Source organism: Mercenaria mercenaria, chromosome 3, assembly GCF_021730395.1.
Source record: "Mercenaria mercenaria strain notata chromosome 3, MADL_Memer_1, whole genome shotgun sequence".
Lineage (NCBI taxonomy): Eukaryota > Metazoa > Mollusca > Bivalvia > Venerida > Veneridae > Mercenaria > Mercenaria mercenaria.
The window spans coordinates 11957265-11978363 of NC_069363.1; the positions used below are offsets into that span (position 1 = coordinate 11957265).

The 21099-nt window shown below is 36.6% G+C and overlaps 1 protein-coding gene across 1 annotated transcript in view; it reads left to right on the plus strand.

Annotated features, from left to right (window-relative positions):
• The window catches only part of LOC123525919 (lipoxygenase homology domain-containing protein 1-like), a 231377-nt gene that overhangs the window by 76585 nt on the left and 133693 nt on the right, over positions 1–21099 (plus strand). The window contains exons 26-33 of the mRNA XM_053537880.1: positions 936–1022; positions 2520–2652; positions 3357–3511; positions 5303–5326; positions 6122–6341; positions 19358–19408; positions 20181–20338; positions 20668–20754. Of these exons, the coding sequence (XP_053393855.1) occupies positions 936–1022; positions 2520–2652; positions 3357–3511; positions 5303–5326; positions 6122–6341; positions 19358–19408; positions 20181–20338; positions 20668–20754 (915 nt within the window). The remainder of the gene's footprint in view (positions 1–935; positions 1023–2519; positions 2653–3356; positions 3512–5302; positions 5327–6121; positions 6342–19357; positions 19409–20180; positions 20339–20667; positions 20755–21099) is intronic.

A 21099-nucleotide genomic window follows, 5' to 3' on the forward strand; every position in this document is an offset into this window, starting at 1 on the left:
CTTGTTCACCATCATAAGCTGACCCTGTACAGCAAGCAACATAACTCCATCCTGCTTTTTGCAGTAATTATTGCCCCTTTTGGACTTAGAAAATCATTTTCTTGGTTGAGTATTATGTTTAAGTATACTTTTCTCATAAACTATCAAAGCTATTGCTTTAAAACTTGCAACAGTTTTTCACCATCATAAGTGGACACTGTACATCAAGAAACATAACTCTATCCTGCTTTTTGCAAGAATGATGGCCCTTTTTAGACTTAGAAAATCATGGGTAGGACAATATTTCTATTATACAAAAAAAAATCAGATGAGCGTCAGCACCCGCAAGGCGGTGCTCTTGTTTGACATAGAAGTTAGTTACGTTTAGCATATCATTCCATATTTGTCTAAACTGTTTGATATATGGCTTTGAAACTTTGAACACTTGCTTACCATCATGGTCACACATTGCCATATAGTGCAAGACTTACCCAAATCCACAAATACAGGTACATTGTTTGTCTTATCTATTTTTCTTCTTTTGTCTGAAAATCTCTGGTAATATTTTGACCCCGTACTTTCATAAATTTTTCAAATAGTTGAGCGCACTGTCAAAAGACAGCTCTTGTTCTCTTTTACTGTTTGCTTAGAGAGGTCTTCTAGGAATGGAAGTTCTTTTGAGTGGTCAAATGAAATAAGCCAGAAGTTTGGTTTTAACAAGTTTCACCTATTTTTAATAGCTCTGTTACTGTGTTGATGTTCTTCAATTTTTATCAAAGAATCTAGAAATGACTTTTCATCAAATCTGTAAATAAAACCAAGTTAGTTCATTCACAAAATTTAATAGGCTTTAAATGAAAATTTCTATATGGTCCAACATATTGATATTTAAGTTGATAATTACCTCACCAGACATATTTTAAGAAAGGATTCATGTTTGAAATTATAAATTACAGTTGGAAACCCCAGACCTAGGAGATCTGTACAAGGTACGACTAGGACGTGAGGATTCAGACAAATGGAACAGATGGTTTCTAGAGGAGGTAGTATCTTTGTGTTGTTCTAAAATTTAAAAGTTTAATCTATATAACAGATTATATCTGCTTTTTGTGCCCCCCCATGAGTGGTGGGGGCATATAGATTTGGTCTTGTCCGTGTGTCCGTCTGTGCATCCGTCCATGCATGCGTCCATCCGTCCGAAGTTTGTGACACACCTAGCTCGAAGAGTATTTGATATAGATTCATGAAACCTTGCATGAGTCTTTATCATGATATGAACTTGCACACCTCCTATTTGTCGTCTGGCTCCGCCCCCTATTTTCAGAGTTATGGCCCCTGAAATAGTCAAAAATGCACATTTTTACCTTGTGACACACCTAGCTCAAAAAGTATTTGATATAGATTCATGAAACCTTGCATGAGTCTAAATCATGATATGAACTTGGGCACCTCCTATTTTTCATTTTGGTCCGCCCCCTATTTTCAGAGTTATGGCCCCTGAAATAGTCAAAAATGTACATGTTTACCTTGTGACGCACCTAGCTCAAAAAGTATTTAATATAAAGTCTTTATCAGGATATAAACTTGCACACCTCTAATTTTTTTGCTGGTTCCACCCCCTATTTTTAAAGTTATGGCCCCTGAAATAGTAAAAAAAATGCACTTTTTCACCAAATTATGTGCCTAGCTCAAAAAGTATTAGATGTAAATTCAGGAAACGTTGCAGGAGTCTATTATGATGTGGCCTTGCACACTTGGCATTCTTCTTGAGAATCTTACTCTTATTACAGAGTTATGGCCCTTGAATTAGCCAAAATAGTAGATTTTTTGTTTGTGATGCTCATAGCTCAAAAAGTATAGGGCCTAGAATAATGAACCTTTTTCATAAAATCCTGTTTGGCGCCATATAACCTATACTGTGTTGGTGCGCCGTCAAACCCAAATAAATAAATAAATAAATTTTCATAAAATGTTTGTTGAGGCTATACGCCATTAAGACTGCAAACATTTGAATTATTGCCCCTTATTTGTGACAAATGTACCAGTGGGGGGCACACCCTGTGTCCTACAGACACATTCTAGTTGGATTTACAGTCTTGCTTTTCACTATTGAAAGGTAGAAGTTTAGACTCTGTTATAAACTTTTAATTCAGTTAATTATTTGTTAATTTAAATGTGATTTACAAATAATAATCTCAAAATTGTTACAAAGTCTTGTTTTGGAAAAAAAAAATTCATTAGGGTCTCTGTTAATAGGGACTGTTTTGTCAGAGGCTAGCAATATAATGTCAGTGCAAGCAGTGGTTAATATAAAGAAGCGCTTAACTACTTTTTGCACTGAAGTAACAATAAATGAAATTACAGCAAATGAAGCAATGACTTGTCCATACCTAACTTTCATGCATTAAACATATATCAATATGAACATTGTTGGGTGTATTCTTTTAACCTTTTTGGAAGTTACTGAAATGATAAGAATAAGGATCAGTAGAACTTCTGTTTTCTTAGAGAAAGTTTTATGTTTGTTCTTAATTTTTTAGGTAAGACTGACAGATGAAATAACGGAAGAAAAAATGGTGTTCAGTTTTAACCGCTGGTTAGCACGAGATACGGATGATGGTGATCTATGCAGAGAATTGCCAGTCTTACGCACAGGGAAAGCTATACCAATGGGTATGTAAATTTATTCTTCTAGTATTATCTAAAGGAATAAAGCATCTGAAAATGTGCATAGTTTTGGCAAACAGATGACAATTTGTTGATCTTAACAAAATAAAAGTACTCTTATGACTTTTAGCCATAACAAATCAAAGAGCATAGCATTTTATGACGAAAAATCCCAACTGCCTGTGGCGGGATTTGAACCTGGGTCACTCGGGTGCTAGTTCAATGCTCTAACCACTTTGCCAAAGAGTCGACTCCCTAATGCAGTTGTCAGAGATTGGCTTTGAATGTGCAGGCTATGCGTAAGCGATCTTAACAGTACCTCTTAAATCACTCCAGCCACTTCAAAACATGGCATTTTCCTGCTGTAATGATTTAGGAAGGCTCTTAACATTCTTTAAGCATTAAACATTATACTTGTATGTTTGTTTAGATGTTTTAAATGACATAGACACAATTCAGGTTATTTTTAACTTTTCATTGTGGAGTGAAAACCTAAGTGCCGTCCTGGGTAATATTTCTTGGATGGGTATCTGGGTAAGACTATTGGTATTCGGAAAATAATTTCGTTGATTTTCAAACTGGGATACCCGCAAATTAGGCTCAAACCACAGAGATGAGGGACAAGATATCCAAAATCAGCCATTTTGACCTCCTTGCCAAAGATGGCCTCTTTATACAAATTACATCATGTTTTGTTCATTACATTTCAGTACAAGTATACCAAGTACAGGTGCATACTGGTGATCATTGGGGTGCAGCTACTGATGCTAACATGTATATTACCATATATGGAACAAAAGGAGATGGCGGGAAAAGACTACTGCACAAATGTGTTAATAACAGAGTGAAATTTAGGAGAGGCCAGGTGAGTTCAGAGGAATCTGTAACAGTTTTATTAAACTAAACTTACCCCAGATATGTTTGTCTGTGAATAACATATTTCTTTTTAGTGTTTACCTTCCATGCCATACCTCTTCAGAATTTCCAGTTTGATTCATTGAGAGTAGTATATTAGTATCTTTGCCAGGTAGTGCTAGAGTCTGACCTGTTTAGAGCTGTATTGAAGAAGTAGGGAAAACGCTGAGTTAGATAGAGGCTATGAAGTGAAATCTTTAACACTAAGAAAATGCAGTTAGTCACTGCACTTACTCCCTTTCAGTTTCTAAACGCTGAAGATTTCAGCCTCTCTCCTATACATGGTATACCATTGTGATTTTTTTGTCCTATTTTATTTTTAAACGAGTGGTGGTGGGTTATAGGAATGGTCTCCTTCCTTCCTTCTGTCTGTCCGTCTGTAACACTGTGTCCGCTCTGTATCTCCTAAACCCCTTGAAGGATTTTCATGAAACTTGTGTCAAATGATCACCTCATCAAGATAATGTGCAGAACTTATGTGTCTGCCATGTCAGCTCAAGGTCAAGGCCACAACTCTATGTCAAAGGTTTGAGCCTTCCATTTTGTGTCCGCTCTGCATTTCCTAAACCCCTTGAAGGATTTTCATGAAACATGGGTCAAATGATCACCTCATCAAGATGATGTGCAGAACTCACGAGTTGGCCATGTTGGCTCAAGGTCAAGGTCACAACTCAAGGTCAAAGGTTTGAGCCTTCCATTTTGTGTACGGTGTGTATTCTAAACCTCTCGAAGGATTTTCATGAAGCTTGGGTCAAATGATCACCTCATCAAGACGATGTGCAGAACTCATGAGTCAGCTATGTCAGCTCAAGTTCAAGGTCACAACTCAAGGTCAGAAGTTTGAGCCTTCCATTTTGTGTCCGCTCTGTATCTCCTAAACCGCTTGAACTTGGGTCAAATGATCACCTTATCAAGACGATGTGCAGAATTCATGAGTCAACCATGTCCGCTTAAGGTCAGGGTCACAGCTCAAGGTCAAAGGTTTGAACTCGGTATCTCCTAAACCCCTTGAAGGATTTTCATGAAACTTGGGTCAAATGATCACCTCATCAAGACAGTGTGAGAACTTATAAGTTGGCCATATTGGCTCAAGGTCAAGGTCACAACTCAAGGGCAAAGGTTTGAGCCTTCAGTTTTGTGTCCTCTCCGTATCTCCTTAACACCTTGAAGGATTTTTAAATTTATTTATGTTGTCATACATGGACTATAAAATATACTTAACAGTGTCAGTGCTTCCACCCAGTACCATCAACCCTTTCACTACCCATAACAGTGGCGGGGGATATAGCTGTCTTTCAGACTGCCTTGTTTCATTACAGCTGCTGAACTATTAAAAACTGAATTCATTATTCAATTATGTAAACAACTAAGAAATTGTGGTGGCTGTTACAATTTACAGTATCCATTTGTTTTGATTTTATTCAAATTGATCTTTCTTAGTTATGACACTGAATGTCTAAATTCTGTATATTACATTAATCCTTACCCTGCTAAATTTCTATAATGAACTTATCCATCTTTCAGTTTGGACAGTACCATTAACTGTAAAGGGGTGCTTACCAAAAAAATAATGACTGAATGGCGAAAAGGGCAGATCATGATCAGTCTGCATGGATGTGCAGGCTGATCATGATCTACACTGGTCGCAAAGGCATAATTAATTGTGTCCAGCATGATAAGGGTTAATAAAATGATTATGTTGGATATATTAAAAAGTTTGTTAAATGCATGATTGTTTTAGTTTAAGGACTGGATTGATACAAAGGTGACTCTTTAATTATTGTTGGCTGGGCCATTGTTGGTGACATTTTCTATATCTTGTGTTAATTTCTGTTATTTTTGTTTTGTGAATGGTGTTTCAGTTTGGATATTAAGATTTGTTACAGTTTGTTTGCCTGTCTTTCTAGATAAGTGCTCATGGTGAGCTTCAAGGGTCGTTTTATCACCATCAGTCTGTTGTCCATCTGTCCATCATCTACAGTTTCTTTAAAGAATATCTAAATCACCAAGCCAGTGAGCATAGCAAAACAGGAAAACTTTAAAGATCTTCTCCTCATAACAGCTGGACACATTTTGAAGTAATTTCAAAGATGTTCTTTTGATTACCCTCTACCAAATTCCTTTAGCTCATTCTGTTTTGTTAAAAAAAAGAAAAACATTGCTACCAGGGGGCAGGGCTAGTTTTCTGTATGTGGCTATTTAGAAAAGTTTGGATGTCTTCTTGTCTGAAACTTCTTACTTGATTTTTAAAATAATTTCTCTGCTTCGTTTCTTGGGTGATCCTATAACAAATTCCTTCAAACCATGTTTTGTTACAAAAATGTGCCTGCCTTATTGATTGTGCTACTTTTCTCTGTTTGGTAATATGGACAATCCTTTGAATCTTCTGGTCCAAATTAAAAAAAAAAAAATATGTTCCTTGGGTGACCCTTTACCCAATTTCTTAACTAATTCAGTAAGGAAACTTGTAAGAAATATTCAGAAATGTTCACCTCCAATATTTTGATTTATATATCAGTTAGTTCTATAAAATTATTTTACTTCCCTTTTGTTACTTTAGGTGGACACATTTGAGTTTGATATAGTTGACCTAAATGAACTGACCTCTGTGGTAATAAGTCATGATGGACGTGGTCACGGGGCAGGTGTCTTTGTTGACAAGGTGATTGTAAAGGAGAAAGACACAGACAAATCACACCTACAGTATGTGTTTGCCTCTGGAAGATGGCTGGATACTAATGAAGATGACTGCGTTACAGAGAGGACCTTGAGAATGATAGGTACAGATATTTACTAAAGTTGCCTTCTCATGTTTTATGGTATTTGTAAAATGTTCATCCACATGAATTACCTTTTTCATCTCCTAGTACGGTTTTAAGATGACGTACAATGCTTTATGTAACTCTCTGAAATTTGATCAGTTTTTTCTTGCTGACTATGCAGGGAAAGACAAGGTTATCCAGGTATCTTCTCCCTAAGGAAAACATATAAGCTTCACTTGCACATATTGACATTATATTATGATCCCGTCCACTTAGCTCAGTAGAGAGTGCAGATCATAGGGTCATGAGTTTGATCCCGGGGCAAGGCGTATGTTCTCGATGACGCTTTGATAAAAGACATTGTGTCTAAAATCATTCATCATCCACCTATGATTCATGTGGTGAAATTAGCAGTTACTTGTGGAGAACAGGTTTCTACTGGTACTGGAACACTGGTTAAGTTAACTGCTCACTGTTACATAACTGAAATACTGTTGAAAAATGACTTTAAATCCAAAACAAACAAAGGTCATATTATAAGGTCATAGTGTATGAGCGATTTTTATGCCCCCGAAGGGAGGCATATAGTTTTTGAACCGTCTGTCGGTCTGTCCGCAATATTCGTGTCTGGTCCATATCTTTGTCATTGATGGATGGATTTTCAAATAACTTGGCATGAATGTGTACCACAGTAAGATGACGTGTCACGCGCAAGACCCAGGTCCGTAGCTCAAAGGTCAAGGTCACAGACATTAAAGGATAGTGCATTGATGGGCGTGTCCGGTCCATATCTTTGTCATCGATGGATGGATTTTCAAATAACTTGGCATGAATGTGTACCACAGTAAGACGACTTGTCGTGCGCAAGACCCAGGTCTGTAGCTCAAAGGTCAAGGTCACACTTAGACGTTAAAGGATAGTGCATTGATGGGCGTGTCCGGTCCATATCTTTGTCATCCATGGATGGATTTTCAAATAACTTGGCATGAATGTGTACCACAGTAAGATGACGTGTCACGCGCAAGACCCAGGTCCGTAGCTCAAAGGTCAAGGTCACACTTAGACGTTAAAGCATAGTGCATTGATGGGCGTGTCCAGTCCATATCTTTGTCATTCATGCATGGATTTTAAAATAACTACGCATGAATGTGTGACACAGTAAGACGACGTGTCGCGCGTAAGACCCAGCTCCGTAGGTCAAAGGTCCTAAACTCTAACATCGGCCATAACTATTCATTCAAAGTGCCATCGGGGGCATGTGTCATCCTATGGAGACAGCTCTTGTTAATTTACAAGATGCAGTGATATTAACAAATGATCTAACATGTTTGCCTGAGTAAGGCAGGTGTTTACCAAACCCTATAAGGAAAATGTGCTCTGTTTTCCATTCCACATTGGTTAACCCTGTTTTATACAGGCATGCATGTAAGATCCTTATAATCTTATCTGTAAGATATTTTATAGACCTTTCTAGAAATATATAGGTTGATGTACCTTCTGAATATGATAAAAAAAGATATAAACATTTGAATGTTTTAGGGAATAATAAAAATTATTTTGCCTAAAAATAATTACTTTTATTTTTTCCCGAAATTTATAGCTATCTCGTTGCTAGGTGTGTTAGCTATAAACTATCGTCGTTGTCAAGTAATCCAGTTTTCTAGTTCCTTGTCTAAACATAACAGATTAATGATAAACGCCTATTCGTCAGGGAACCACTCGAGCGTTATATTAAATCGAGAGCACGTGCAATCTTCTCAGTTGAACTAAAGGTGTATTGGCTAGCGCTTCAGATCGATGTTAAATTGAATAGCCATGCCACGTGGTCGATGCAGAGCACGCCAGAAAGGTAGAGGCGAGCCAGCCTGTCGAGATAATTATGAAGGGAAGGAAATGAAAGGCGAACTAGACGGCGGATTTGCCAGAAATTCCAGGCATCAGACAAAATGCCGGTAGGTTTGTTATTGTTTTCGAACAAATTTTGAAGGAGTCGCAATTAATTCTGCAGTTTGGTAATGACAGTACTTACGTCAGTAAATAGTTATACACAGTTAATGTCTTCCCGTTAACATCTAGGCACCGATTATGAATTGTGTATTGTATTAACTGTAAACTTAATACGGGGTGTGGCGACCCTATTTCTCATAATTTTACAGATTCGAACCAAAGCAATAATGTTGCTAGTTCAGTCAACTGTCGTAATAGTTTCTTGATTCCGACAGGCAGTGGTACTTTCAATACACGAAATTCACATAGGGCATTTCCGTTTTATTACTCGTAAGGTGCTCGCAAAGTAAATAGTAACATCGGTGACGTCACATTTCAGAAGACAGTGACACTGTTGTGCTCATTTACTTCCCGCAATTTAAATAGCAAATTTTTGGAGTGTTTTACGTTAACGTCCCCTTTATGGGACCGTCGAATAGTTTACTATTGCAAGGGTATAGTATACGGATTAAGATCGGATGTGTTATGGAAACCAGAAAGATTGTAAGGAAAAATATTTATACAAGGACGCAACTGTAAGATATTTAAGTAGGTTTTCTCAAACACTATTAATTACGACCCTCACTTTGCGATAAGTTTTACATGACCAGGAGAATCTGTCGGCATGCAAACGCAGGCATCAGCACCTGTTAACGTTGGATCAGGTTAGGTCATTTAACTCTTTCGATATCATAAACAAATATCACTAACAAATTCACTGGTTCAATATTAGACTTAGATGTACTTACATTTTCTTCCGATTGGTTTCGGTAATGATCTTCAAATACACTGCACGGGAACATGTGCATCCATAGAATCGAAAATTTAAGATCCACAATATTTAATCCAAAATAAATGAAGATGTTGAACTTGCTAGGTTGTATAATACAGGTATAATATACATGTCAGGTGGGTAATTTAGGCCCTTCCTTTGATAAATGTGTTCTCGCAACATTATCTGAAGACTTATTTATTAAATCTCTTTTCAGCATAGTTTGCCAAGTATAGAAGAATAATTTTCTTATGCTGGGAAACAAAATATGATTGAAATTTAACTAAACACACCGACGTACATATATATCGCTACATTAATTCATGCAATGCACATTGTCTTCGCTTAATATGTCACTGTCGATTTTGAACTAAATTCTTGTGTGCCTCATGTATTTTTCATGCAAATCATGTAGAGTTGTCATCACAGATTACAAAGAGTACCGTTACTTTGTAGTGCATCTTTGAAATAGAGTGAGGCATGTTGTTGATAAATTTTATGTAACTCGTCCACTGTTATTTTAGGCTAAATGCTCGCAAACGTTTTACAAAAAAAAAAAAAATCGAGTGGTCTATTATGAAAATAAGATTCAAACGTTTTTAAACATTATTATTTGGGCAGTTTGTTCTTTGTTTGGTGTTCAGGATTGTTAATTGTTGTACTACTACGTTTGTTAATCTGGTGAGGAAATTCTGTTTCGCTGAAGCTCAACTTTCCGTACATTAAATTTGAAACGATTGTTACGTTTCCCGAAACACATTGTTACTTGAATCTTTCGAAGAAACGGGGTCAGAATCGTGATGTCTGTCAATTTAGAGGCTGAAAAACAATAGATATTTTGTTATTTTCCATACAGAACCGGATTCTATTATATTATTATAGATTCTATTGTTACCAGAGTCAAATAAGATATCACGGAAACTTTGTTAATTCAAGTTGCGGCCTCAAAATTTATTATTATTTTTTTAAAACCATTCTAAACTTTTAAAACTAAAGAGAATCAATTGAATTTATACATGTATATGTGGCTAGCTTTCCTATGATATTTTATTGGTTGTCTTTAAATTCTTAATAGTATTTAGTTAGAGCTGTTCGTATTATTTCTAAGGGCACTGGTGTCAGTTAACATGACATTTTAAAATGGCGTGACATTGCAAATAACAATAGATAGAACTGTTTTACATTTGGTTTCCCATTATATAGTGTCACGTTTTTGTTTGGTGTTAGAAGCTAACTAATATAAGATTAGGTCATCATAGTTGTAAACATGTAGCGTTAAGATATACTGCCAATATTTAGCCGAATCCAATATCACAGATCATATTAATGGTTCTTAAAATTTTGGAAGTCATCATATTGTATTACAACACTCTTGACTGATGATTTTATCATTGGAGTATGTATGTGTAGTGAGCAAAACTTCAGAGCTGGTTATCATGGGATTTGGTTGAAATCTGTAACAAACTACCAGTCGTTTGTTACGTTATGTATGAATGAAAATTTTTTGGTTGTCTTCATTTTTCTCCTGTTCCAGTAAGTGAATTCTCTTCGAATAGCTCATGTAGCACTATATCATGTTAACGAAATTCTGTAGTTTTTTTACCTTAGCCCGGAACCAGGATTTCATAAATCAGTGGTGGTTTGTTATATAAATTATTAAAGTCGGATTTTTAATATTTAAGTAAAAAATTTCTTTGACAATCCAAGCCGAAATTATTTACTGAAGACAGATAATGTTAACGTCATTATGTATTACATTTACAAAATAAGGTTGAAATTGTGTTTTCGTGTAAGTTGAATATCTGGACATATTTCATGCTGTATAGCGCAATCTATTTATAGAACGATTACGTATTTATAAGTAGAAAGCGATAGCGAAACATGGGTCTTCATAGTAAAGTATGGTTTTCTTTTAATATATGATTCGACAGAAGTACAACTACTTTAACAAGGTTATTGATAAATATATCGACCTAGTTCCGCAGTAGATCTATTCATTTATAAATACATGTATAATTGCACGACAATTTTTAGAGATGTGTGACCCATCCGCTAGCTTCGGTATTTTACCGCAGTATTATTATAAATTAATAGTGCAGACATGCCTTCATATATAAATCCCACATGGTAACTTAAACGATAAAATGTTTGATAATTATGATTTTCTTCATTAAAACGTTTCAATACAGAAAACATTTCAGTATGCACTTAACTTTTTTCATTGACAATCTTCTTGAGTTCAACGATGCATGAGAACCATAACAAGCAAACGATAATACAATGTATAAATATGCAGTCGTTTTAATTAGTATCAAGTTGATCTATACTATGTTTAAATTGGTACCGTAGTGTATTGGATTGTGTTGTCATACCCGACCCGATTGAGGCCTGATAAACTCATTGAAAAGCTAACCAAAATGCAGAAACAACATAATGCTTGTGGATAAAAGGGATAATGCTTGCGGATAAAAGGGATAATGGTCTTTCTGGATATTGATGTATGGCCTTGAAGGGGTACATATCAACATGGTTGGAACTGAATTTTAATTGAATTACATTAGGACATAAATCTTAAGATAAAACGTGTATTCAAACAAATATATTTTAGGTAAGCATTTGAGTTAGTTATTTCTTTCAAAGATAGAACTATAGATTATCATAATGATGATGAACAAAGGATCACTCAAGACGATAATCCTTCTGCTCCTTGTTTCATACATTGGCAAAACGTGATCAACTGATGTTGGTGGGATTTGCTCTACTTGTCTTTCGAATAGCCTATCCGATTATGTTATAGTTATATGGATGAACCAGTTTGGTTTTAAAGAACAAATATAATTGTTGTAAAGCTGAGATAGTATTTTTTAGAATTTAAGAAATCGTTGCACAGAATTTTTGGGGGATAAATTTTGGCAAATTTTATTGTGGGCCCGGAAAATTCTGTCGACCGTGGGGCGATCGGGCGTGCTTTGGGACGTTTTGATGGTACGGATGTTACGGTGTATATTAAAGGTATTGCTCTAGTGCCTTGGCAATATCTGACTAGCCTTGCTTAAATGTATCATAGCCTTGCTGATGTCATAGCCTTGCTCATCATATAGTATTTGCCTCGCTTAGAATTACAGTACGTTGCCTTGCTCCATTGGTCCGCTAAATGTTCCTCATTACTTTGCAGGTAACGTCGAGTTATGGGGAATATTTAATTTACTGTGGTGTACTGTAGCCTTGCTCATTATAGTATTTGCCTTGCTTAGAAGTACAGTACGTTGCCTTGCTCCGCTAAATATTGTGGTGTACTGTAGCCTTGCTCGTTGCTTAGAATTACAGTACGTTGCCTTGCTCCGTTGGTCCGCTAAATATTTTTGTGTACTGTAGCCTTGCTCGTTGCTTAGAACCACAGTACGTTGCCTTGCTCCGTTGGGCCCTAAATATTCCTCATTGCTTTGCAGGTAACGTCGAGTTTTGGGGGGTGTTTAATTTACTGTGGTGTACTGTGGTATCCCTTGCGTCCGTTTTGGCGCTGCTTGTTGCTCTACAGGTAACGTGGAGCAATGACGTGGTGCTTTACGAGTACGTCTGGTTTCCTCCCGGTCGACTGGTTTTTCAAATAGCTTTCATTGGAGTGGCCATACTCTGCCAAAATATTGATAATAACTTTTATATTGAAAGGAATATTTCATAGGTTGAATTAGCACTGTTTACAGTATCTTACGCGCCGGTAATTGAAATATGTGACTGTATTCGTATCTGAAATGTACAAATAAACATGTAAAAATGTGAATGTTACTTGTCTTCTGGTTAAAATTTCGGGTAATAAAATAATAAAAATTATTTTGCCTAAAAATAATTACTTTTATTTTTTCCCGAAATTTATAGCTATCTCGTTGCTAGGTGTGTTAGCTATAAACTATCGTCGTTGTCAAGTAATCCAGTTTTCTAGTTCCTTGTCTAAACATGACAGATTAATGATAAACGCCTATTCGTCAGGGAACCACTCGAGCGTTATATTAAATCGAGAGCACGTGCAATCTTCTCAGTTGAACTAAAGGTGTATTGGCTAGCGCTTCAGATCGATGTTAAATTGCCCACCCGCCACACCCCATTAATAATAATAATAATACTAATAATAAAAATTGTTGTATACTACAATTCATTATATTTTGTATCTTTAATTCTGTTATGACAATCTGACTGTTTTGTTAAGTTTTTTGTTGCAGATAATATGCTGCCACTGGGTGCCAACTCCGGAAGTGTTCTGACTCCAGGTACTTTCCACAGACATTAATTGAACGGATTCCTGGGCTACAACAATTTGTGAAACAGACAAATCTAAAAGGATATCATTCTTCCGGACTGTTGCTTTATGAGAAATCAAAAGGACAATTTAGAATTAATACATGTATAATTTTTATTACTAAAATTCCAGTTTAAACATTTCCATATTTATATACAATTATTTTTATGTCACTCCTAATTGTAAGGGCCTGAAAAATTCTGTCGACCGTGGGTGCGATCGGGCGTGCTTTGGGACGTTTTGATGGGACGGATGTTACGGTGTATATTAAAGGTATTGCTCTAGTGCCTTGGCAATATCTGACTAGCCTTGCTTAAATGTATCATAGCCTTGCTGATGTCATAGCCTTGCTCATCATATAGTATTTGCCTCGCTTAGAATTACAGTACGTTGCCTTGCTCCATTGGTCCGCTAAATGTTCCTCATTACTTTGCAGGTAACGTCGAGTTATGGGAATATTTAATTTACTGTGGTGTACTGTAGCCTTGCTCATTATAGTATTTGCCTTGCTTAGAAGTACAGTACGTTGCCTTGCTCCGCTAAATATTGTGGTGTACTGTAGCCTTGCTCGTTGCTTAGAATTACAGTACGTTGCCTTGCTCCGTTGGTCCGCTAAATATTGTTGTGTACTGTAGCCTTGCTCGTTGCTTAGAACCACAGTACGTTGCCTTGCTCCGTTGGTCCCGCTAAATATTCCTCATTGCTTTGCAGGTAACGTCGAGTTTTGGGGGATGTTTAATTTACTGTGGTGTACTGTGGTATCCCTTGCGTCCGTGTGGCGCTGCTTGTTGCTCTACAGGTAACGTGGAGCAATGACGTGGTGCTTTACGAGTACGTCTGGTTTCCTCCCGTCGACTGGTTTTTCAAATAGCTTTCATTGGAGTGGCCATACTCTGCCAAAATATTGATAATAACTTTTATATTGAAAGGAATATTTCATAGGTTGAATTAGCACTGTTTACAGTATCTTACGTGCCGGTAATTGAAATATGTGACTGTATTCGTATCTGAAATGTACAAATAAACATGTAAAAATGTGAATGTTACTTGTCTTCTGGTTAAAATTTCGGGTAATAAAATAAAAGTTTATAAGTCATTATATGCCACCTTATATATCTTTAGTTTGCACTTACTGCACACATATACCGGTATTGTGTAGTAAAGTTTGCTAGATTATCAGGACTTCCTTTTTTTGGCATGGGACCCTGGTTTTCTGTTTGTTTTTGTCATACTGTACACATACATGTCAAGTCTCCCAGATCGTCTGTGAGACTCACAGATTTTCAGTCCATCTGCTGGTCATACGGAAATCAATTTTTTCTCCCGGAAATCCAAAATTCCAAGTTTATGGTATCATGTATCAAACTAAATCGCTAATTCCACACTGTGGCTGACGTAATTTATCACTTCACGCACTGATGACATTCTGCAGTGTGTATTGGGCTGTTTTTAGCTCACCTGTCACATAGTGACAAGGTGAGCTTTTGTGATCACCCTTCGTCCATCGTCAGTCTGTGCGTCCCGTCCGTCCGTCCGTCAACAATTTCTTGTCTGCATGATAGTGGTTTCATTTATGATTTTATTTCAACCAAACTTGCACACAACTTGTATCACCATAAGATCTCGATTCCTTGAACTGGCCAGATCCCATTATGGGTTCTAGAGTTATGGCCCCTGAAAGGGCCAAAATTAGCTTTTTTGACCTTGTCTGCACAATAGCAGCTTTATTTATGATTTGATTTTTACCAAATTGGCACACAACTTGTATCACCATAAGATCTTGGTTTCTTTCTTGAACTGGCCAGATTCCATTATGGGTTCCAGAGTTAAAACCCCTGAAAGGGCCAGAATTAGCTATTTTGACCTTGTCTGCATAATAGCAGCTTCATTTATGATTTTATTTTAACCAAACTTGCACACAACTTGTATCACCATAAGATCTTGGTTCCTTTCTTGAACTGGCGAGATTCCATTATGGGTTCCAGAGTTATGGTCCCTGAAAGGGCCAGAATTAGCTATTTTGACCTTGTCTGCACAATAGCAGCATCATTTATGATTTGAATTTAATCAAACTTGCACAAAACTTGTGTCGCCGCCATAAGATCTCAGTTCCTTTGTTGAACCGGCCAGATCCCGTATGGGTTTCAGAGTTATGGCCCCTGAAAGGGCCAAACTTAGCTATATTGACCTTGTCTGCACAATAGCAGCTTCATTTATGATTTGATTTTAACCAAAGTTGCACACAACTTGTATCACCACAAGATCTTGGTTTCTTTCTTGAACTGGCCAGATTCCATCATGGGTTCCAGAGTTATGGCCCCCTAAAGGTCCAAAATTGGCTATTTTGGCTTTTGCAGCCATATAGAGACTTCATTTATGGTTTATTTGATACAAACTTCCAAAATATCTTCAACAACAATAAATCTTGGATTCCATGACAAATCAGATCCAGTCATAGTTTCCAGAGTTATTTTTTATCTGATTACCTCCCCTGATTGTAATCAAAATGGATTTATATCAGTAAGTACTTATAGGACTTATTTGAACTTTCATTATTGTCATTAGTTGGACTGAGCCAATCAGGGTAGATAACTATGGACTGATTTTATGTCAAATTACCTCCCTTTATTTCAAATTAAAATGGGTATATCTCCACAACTAATGAAGATACTGATCTGAAATTTCATTTATGTCAACAGATTTATTTGGCAGATCCTTCTTAATCTATTGTTCACTTACAATAATTTTCTTTTTAATTACTTTCCTTTTACGTTTCTATAAATAGCTTATTTTGAGTAACTTTTTTATTATTGGCCGTAGTGACAAACCGAGACCACTTTTCTATGGTTCAACATAGATAGTACCTCCAATTTTTAGGTGTATTTTGACATATCTGTACCTTTTAAGAATTTTTTATCTTTTTGGTTAAATTCCTTCCCTTTGTTGTTCCTGTCCTTTGGACTTAGATATTTTTTCTGAGGACCTTCTTGTCCTCAAGTGCAATGATAACAGGTGAGCGATATAGGGCCATCATGGCCCTCTTGTTGGATTATGTTAATTGGCGAGTGGTTATGTTTACATAAATATGATAAAGACAGGAGCTGGTTAATGGATGATTAATTAGGAGTACAATTGAATAGATAAAAGAGCCTACCTTAATTTATGTAATGGCAATCATTAGTACTGATGGCAGAAGTGAGAAAACAACTTGAGATAGGTTCAGACATTTTTAACAGCTACAATTTTGTATTGTTAGCTCACCTGTCACAAAGTGACAAGGTGAGCTTTTGTGATCGCGTGGCGTCCGTCGTCCGTCCGTGCGTGCGTGCGTTCGCGCATTCGTAAACTTTTGCTTGTGACCACTCTAGAGGTCACATTTTTCATGGGATCTTTATGAAAGTTGGTCAGAATGTTCATCTTGATGATATCTAGGTCAAGTTCGAAACTGGGTCACGTGCGGTCAAAAACTAGGTCAGTAGGTCTAAAAATAGAAAAACCTTGTGACCTCTCTAGAGGCCATATTTTTCATGAGATCTTCATGAAAATTGGTAAGAATGTTCACCTTGATGATATCTAGGTCAAGTTTGAAACTGGGTCACGTGGGGTCAAAAACTAGGTCAGTAGGTCTAAAATAGAAAAACCTTGTGACCTCTCTAGAGGCCATATTTTTCAATGGATCTTCATGAAAATTGGTCAGAATGTTCACCTTGATGATATCTAGGTCAAGTTTGAAACTGGGTCATGTGGGGTCAAAAACTAGGTCAGTAGGTCTAAAAATAGAAAAACCTTGTGATCTCTTTAGAGGCCATATTTCTCAATGGATCTTCATGAAAATTGGTCAGAATGTTCACCTTGATGATATCTAGGTCAAGTTCGAAACTGGGTCACGTGCGGTCAAAAACTAGGTCAGTAGGTCTAAAATAGAAAAACCTTGTGACCTTCTAGAGGCCATATTTCTCAATGGATCTTCATGAAAAATGGTGAGAATGTTCACCTAGATGATATCTAGGTCAGGTTTGAAACTGGGTTACGTGCGGTCAAAACTAGGTCAGTAGGTCTAAAATAGAAAAACCTTGTGACGTCTCTACAGGCCATGTTTCTCAATGGATCTTCATGAAAATTGATCAGAATGTTCATCTTGATGATATCTAGGTCAAGTTCGAAACTGGGTCACGTGCGGTCAAAAACTAGGGCAGTAGGTCGAAAAATAGAAAAACCTTGTGACCTCTCTAGAGGCCATATTTTTCATGAGATCTTCATGAAAATTGGTGAGAATGTTCACCTTGATGATATCTAGGTCAGATTCAGAAGTGGGTCACGTGCCTACAAAAACTAGGTCATTAGGTCAAATAATAGAAAAACCTTGTGACCTCTCTAGAGGTCATATTTTTCAATGGATCTTCATGAAAATTGGTCAGAATTTTTTATTTTGATGATATCTAGGTCACATTTGCTCAAAAACTAGGTCACTATGTCAAATAATAGAAATAACGATGTCGTACTCAGTTCAACACTAGGTCATGTGGGGATAGGTGAGCGATTCAGGACCATCATGGTCCTCTTGTTTTATTATCCCCCGCTGATGAAATCGGGAGGTGGGTATTGAAATGGCGTTGTCCGTCTGTGCGTCCGTCCGTTCGTCCGCAGCCATTTCTCAGTAACACGCAGGTAGAATTTCATAAAACTTTAAATGTACATGAACCAACATACTGCACTGATGCCCTTCAAGTTTTTTTTTTTGATTGGTCAATTTCCCTTAGAGTTATTGCCTTTGATTTAATGAAAAATCCACGTCTGCAGCCATTTCTCAGTAACAAGCTGGTAGAATTTCATGGAACTTGAAATAAATATGAACCAACATACATCGATGATGCCCGTCCATTTCTTTTTTGGATTGGTCAATTTTTCTTAGAGTTATTGCCCTTTAATTGTTTGAAAATCCACAGATTTGTACATAACAAACCAACCAATTGGTAGAATTTCATTAAACTTCTTTCATTCTTTTCCATGAACACTTATTATAAACATGTGAAGTTGTGTACCCACACCTGGTCACCACCTTGCCTTGGTCACCCCCACCCCCCCCAAAAAATCTTTTTTCCTTCCTTTTTTTTCAAACCTTCCATGAATATTTATCAACATGCAAAGTTGTACTGTTCCCCCACCTCATTCCTCCACCCAGTCATGCCTACCACCCCGATCATGCATCCCCACCCCATTTTTAATTTTTTTTTTTAATTTTTAATTTTCCATGAATATTTATAATCAACATGTGAAGTTTTGTACCCTCACCCAGTCACACCCGCTGTTCTCCCCCCCCCCCCCCCCCCCCCCCCCCCCCCAAAAAAAACCGCATTCATTTTCTGTTAAATTGATTTTGACAAATGAAATTATATGCTTCTTAGTGACATCCTTAACTTTTTGCCGGATATATTTTTTTGCCATTCCTCACCACAAACCCTTTCCGGCAGGGGATACCAATTCATCGAATTTGCATGTTTTTATTGAGTAAAAAGCACTTTTACAATATAAATCTAAAATAGTGAAATAGGATGATTTCCAATCTGTTTATGCTACTGCCCATGTGCTAAAAATCTAGGGATGTCTAAAAGACCTGCAGATTATTCACTGGATACACCAAATAAAAAAAAGAGATATGCCAGTAAATTTAATCAATTTCTCTGCTTATTAAATGACAATTAAATGATAATAATTAAACAAATTTAAATCAATATTTTTGTTGTTTAAAATGTTTTAAAATGAAACTTAAAACACCTGAAACCATTGCCCAACCAGTTAAACAACTCAGAAAGGAAAAATGATCTATTTTATAATTTTATATTCAACCAAAGAATTTCCTATTCCTAAAAATTTTTTTTTATCAAATCTCTTGGATTTTCAACTGAAATCTGGAAAATTGTCCAGGAAACTTGGCATGTATGACTGTATAGAGATGCAATATGACTGTTGGCTTTGTTTCAGATGTGATTGATACCAATAAACCACCACCACCAAAACAGTCCAACAAATCTTGTAAGTATATACATCAACATCTGTGTCTGTTTTACCGTCTTTCTTAATTTTAGACTTGTGATCTTTGATTCTTCCAGAGAAACAAATTTTAAAGAATGCTTTTGACAGGACCTTACAGCTTATCAGACAGTTTAACAATTATAGCATTTTAAGATGGGCGTTCATAATCAATGACTGAATCACTTGCCATTTGAAACCTTTCATGAGGTGTATAATTCCTACATGTGAAGAAGCCATCCAGGTCATTTATGGAAGGTTGGTGGTTCTATCTGCCTGAAATAATGCGTGGAGGGACATCTGGGGTCTTCCACCACTGTCAAAAGCTGAAATGTTGCCATAAAACCTATAATTGTGTTGGTGTGAAGTTAAGCCGAACAAAAAATGAAATACTTCACTAACAAAGAACAATTGATTTAAAGTGATTTTATGTACATATTAGGAACAGGTCTGTCATTGAAAGTGCTGTAGGAGCCACCTGTATGAAGTAGCCACTTGCCTTTAGCAGCTGGTCATCTTGCGTCCCAAATGGTGTTTTTGTTCTGTTATCAACTCATCTTGAGCAGCTAGATTGTATTGCTCCTATGATTTATTGCTTCATGCAGGTTTACTGTATATGTATTTAAACACTAACCAAGTCTACATTATAGATTATGAAGAATCAGGCATACTTAGATTTAAAGATACCTAAACATCAAACTCTGTTCTGATTATTCATGCAATGGCCATGACAAATGTGAACAATTCTCTGCTTCATAGTTCTGTGTTTTTTCAGCTGGTTCCTGGTCAGTTACGATAAAAACCAGCAATATGGAGAGAGCAGCGACAACATCTAGGGTGTACCTGACTGTGTATGGAACCAGTGGTCACTCAGAGAAACTTAAGTTAACATCTGGTGATAGCTTCACACAGGGAGCAGAGTCACAATTTCAGGTAAATGTATTCTTTATTCTTTTTAAAACATTCATGGACATAACAGGATTGGGATGATCCCTGGACAGAAAAGAAAGTTTTGCAATGATATCATGTCATTCATCCAGAATTATTGTTCAATATTCAGAAGTTTTGACTGTTTTCTTATCAGATGAAACAAGTCTGTTAGGGTCCCAGTTTTTTTGTAGAGCTGTCCTCATATCTGCAAAGTCAGGGTCACCAGGGTATAAAAGATATGGCTCTTTTTGTTGCAGCCATATTTTACTTAGCCAGGTTCTAGCCAGATTCTAATAATTCCTCCTAGTATAATGTTCTCTTTATATTTTCAGATACAGACAGGTGATATTGGTCGTATGACAAAGATCCGTCTGGAACATGACAATACTGGTGCTAATCCTGACATGAGGGTTGACTATGTAAGTTAACACTATGCCATATTAGTAGAGATAGTACTGTAAAATCATTTAATTTTGTAGGCATGAAATTTCGTGGTTTTGGTCAAAATGGCAATTTTGTGGGGATATGAATTTGTGGATTTTAACTTTTGAACATAAAATGAATGGGAATTTTACTTATTCATTGGGATTAAATTTTGTGGATTGATTCAAGCACGAAAATCCACAAAAATTAGTCCCCCTTGAATATAAATGATTTCACAGTACCTAAAATTTTAAATTCTGAAAAGCAATTAAAAAAATAACTTTGGTTGTTTAAATATAACATTCTAGATGGAATATAATACATAAGTCTTGATTTGATCA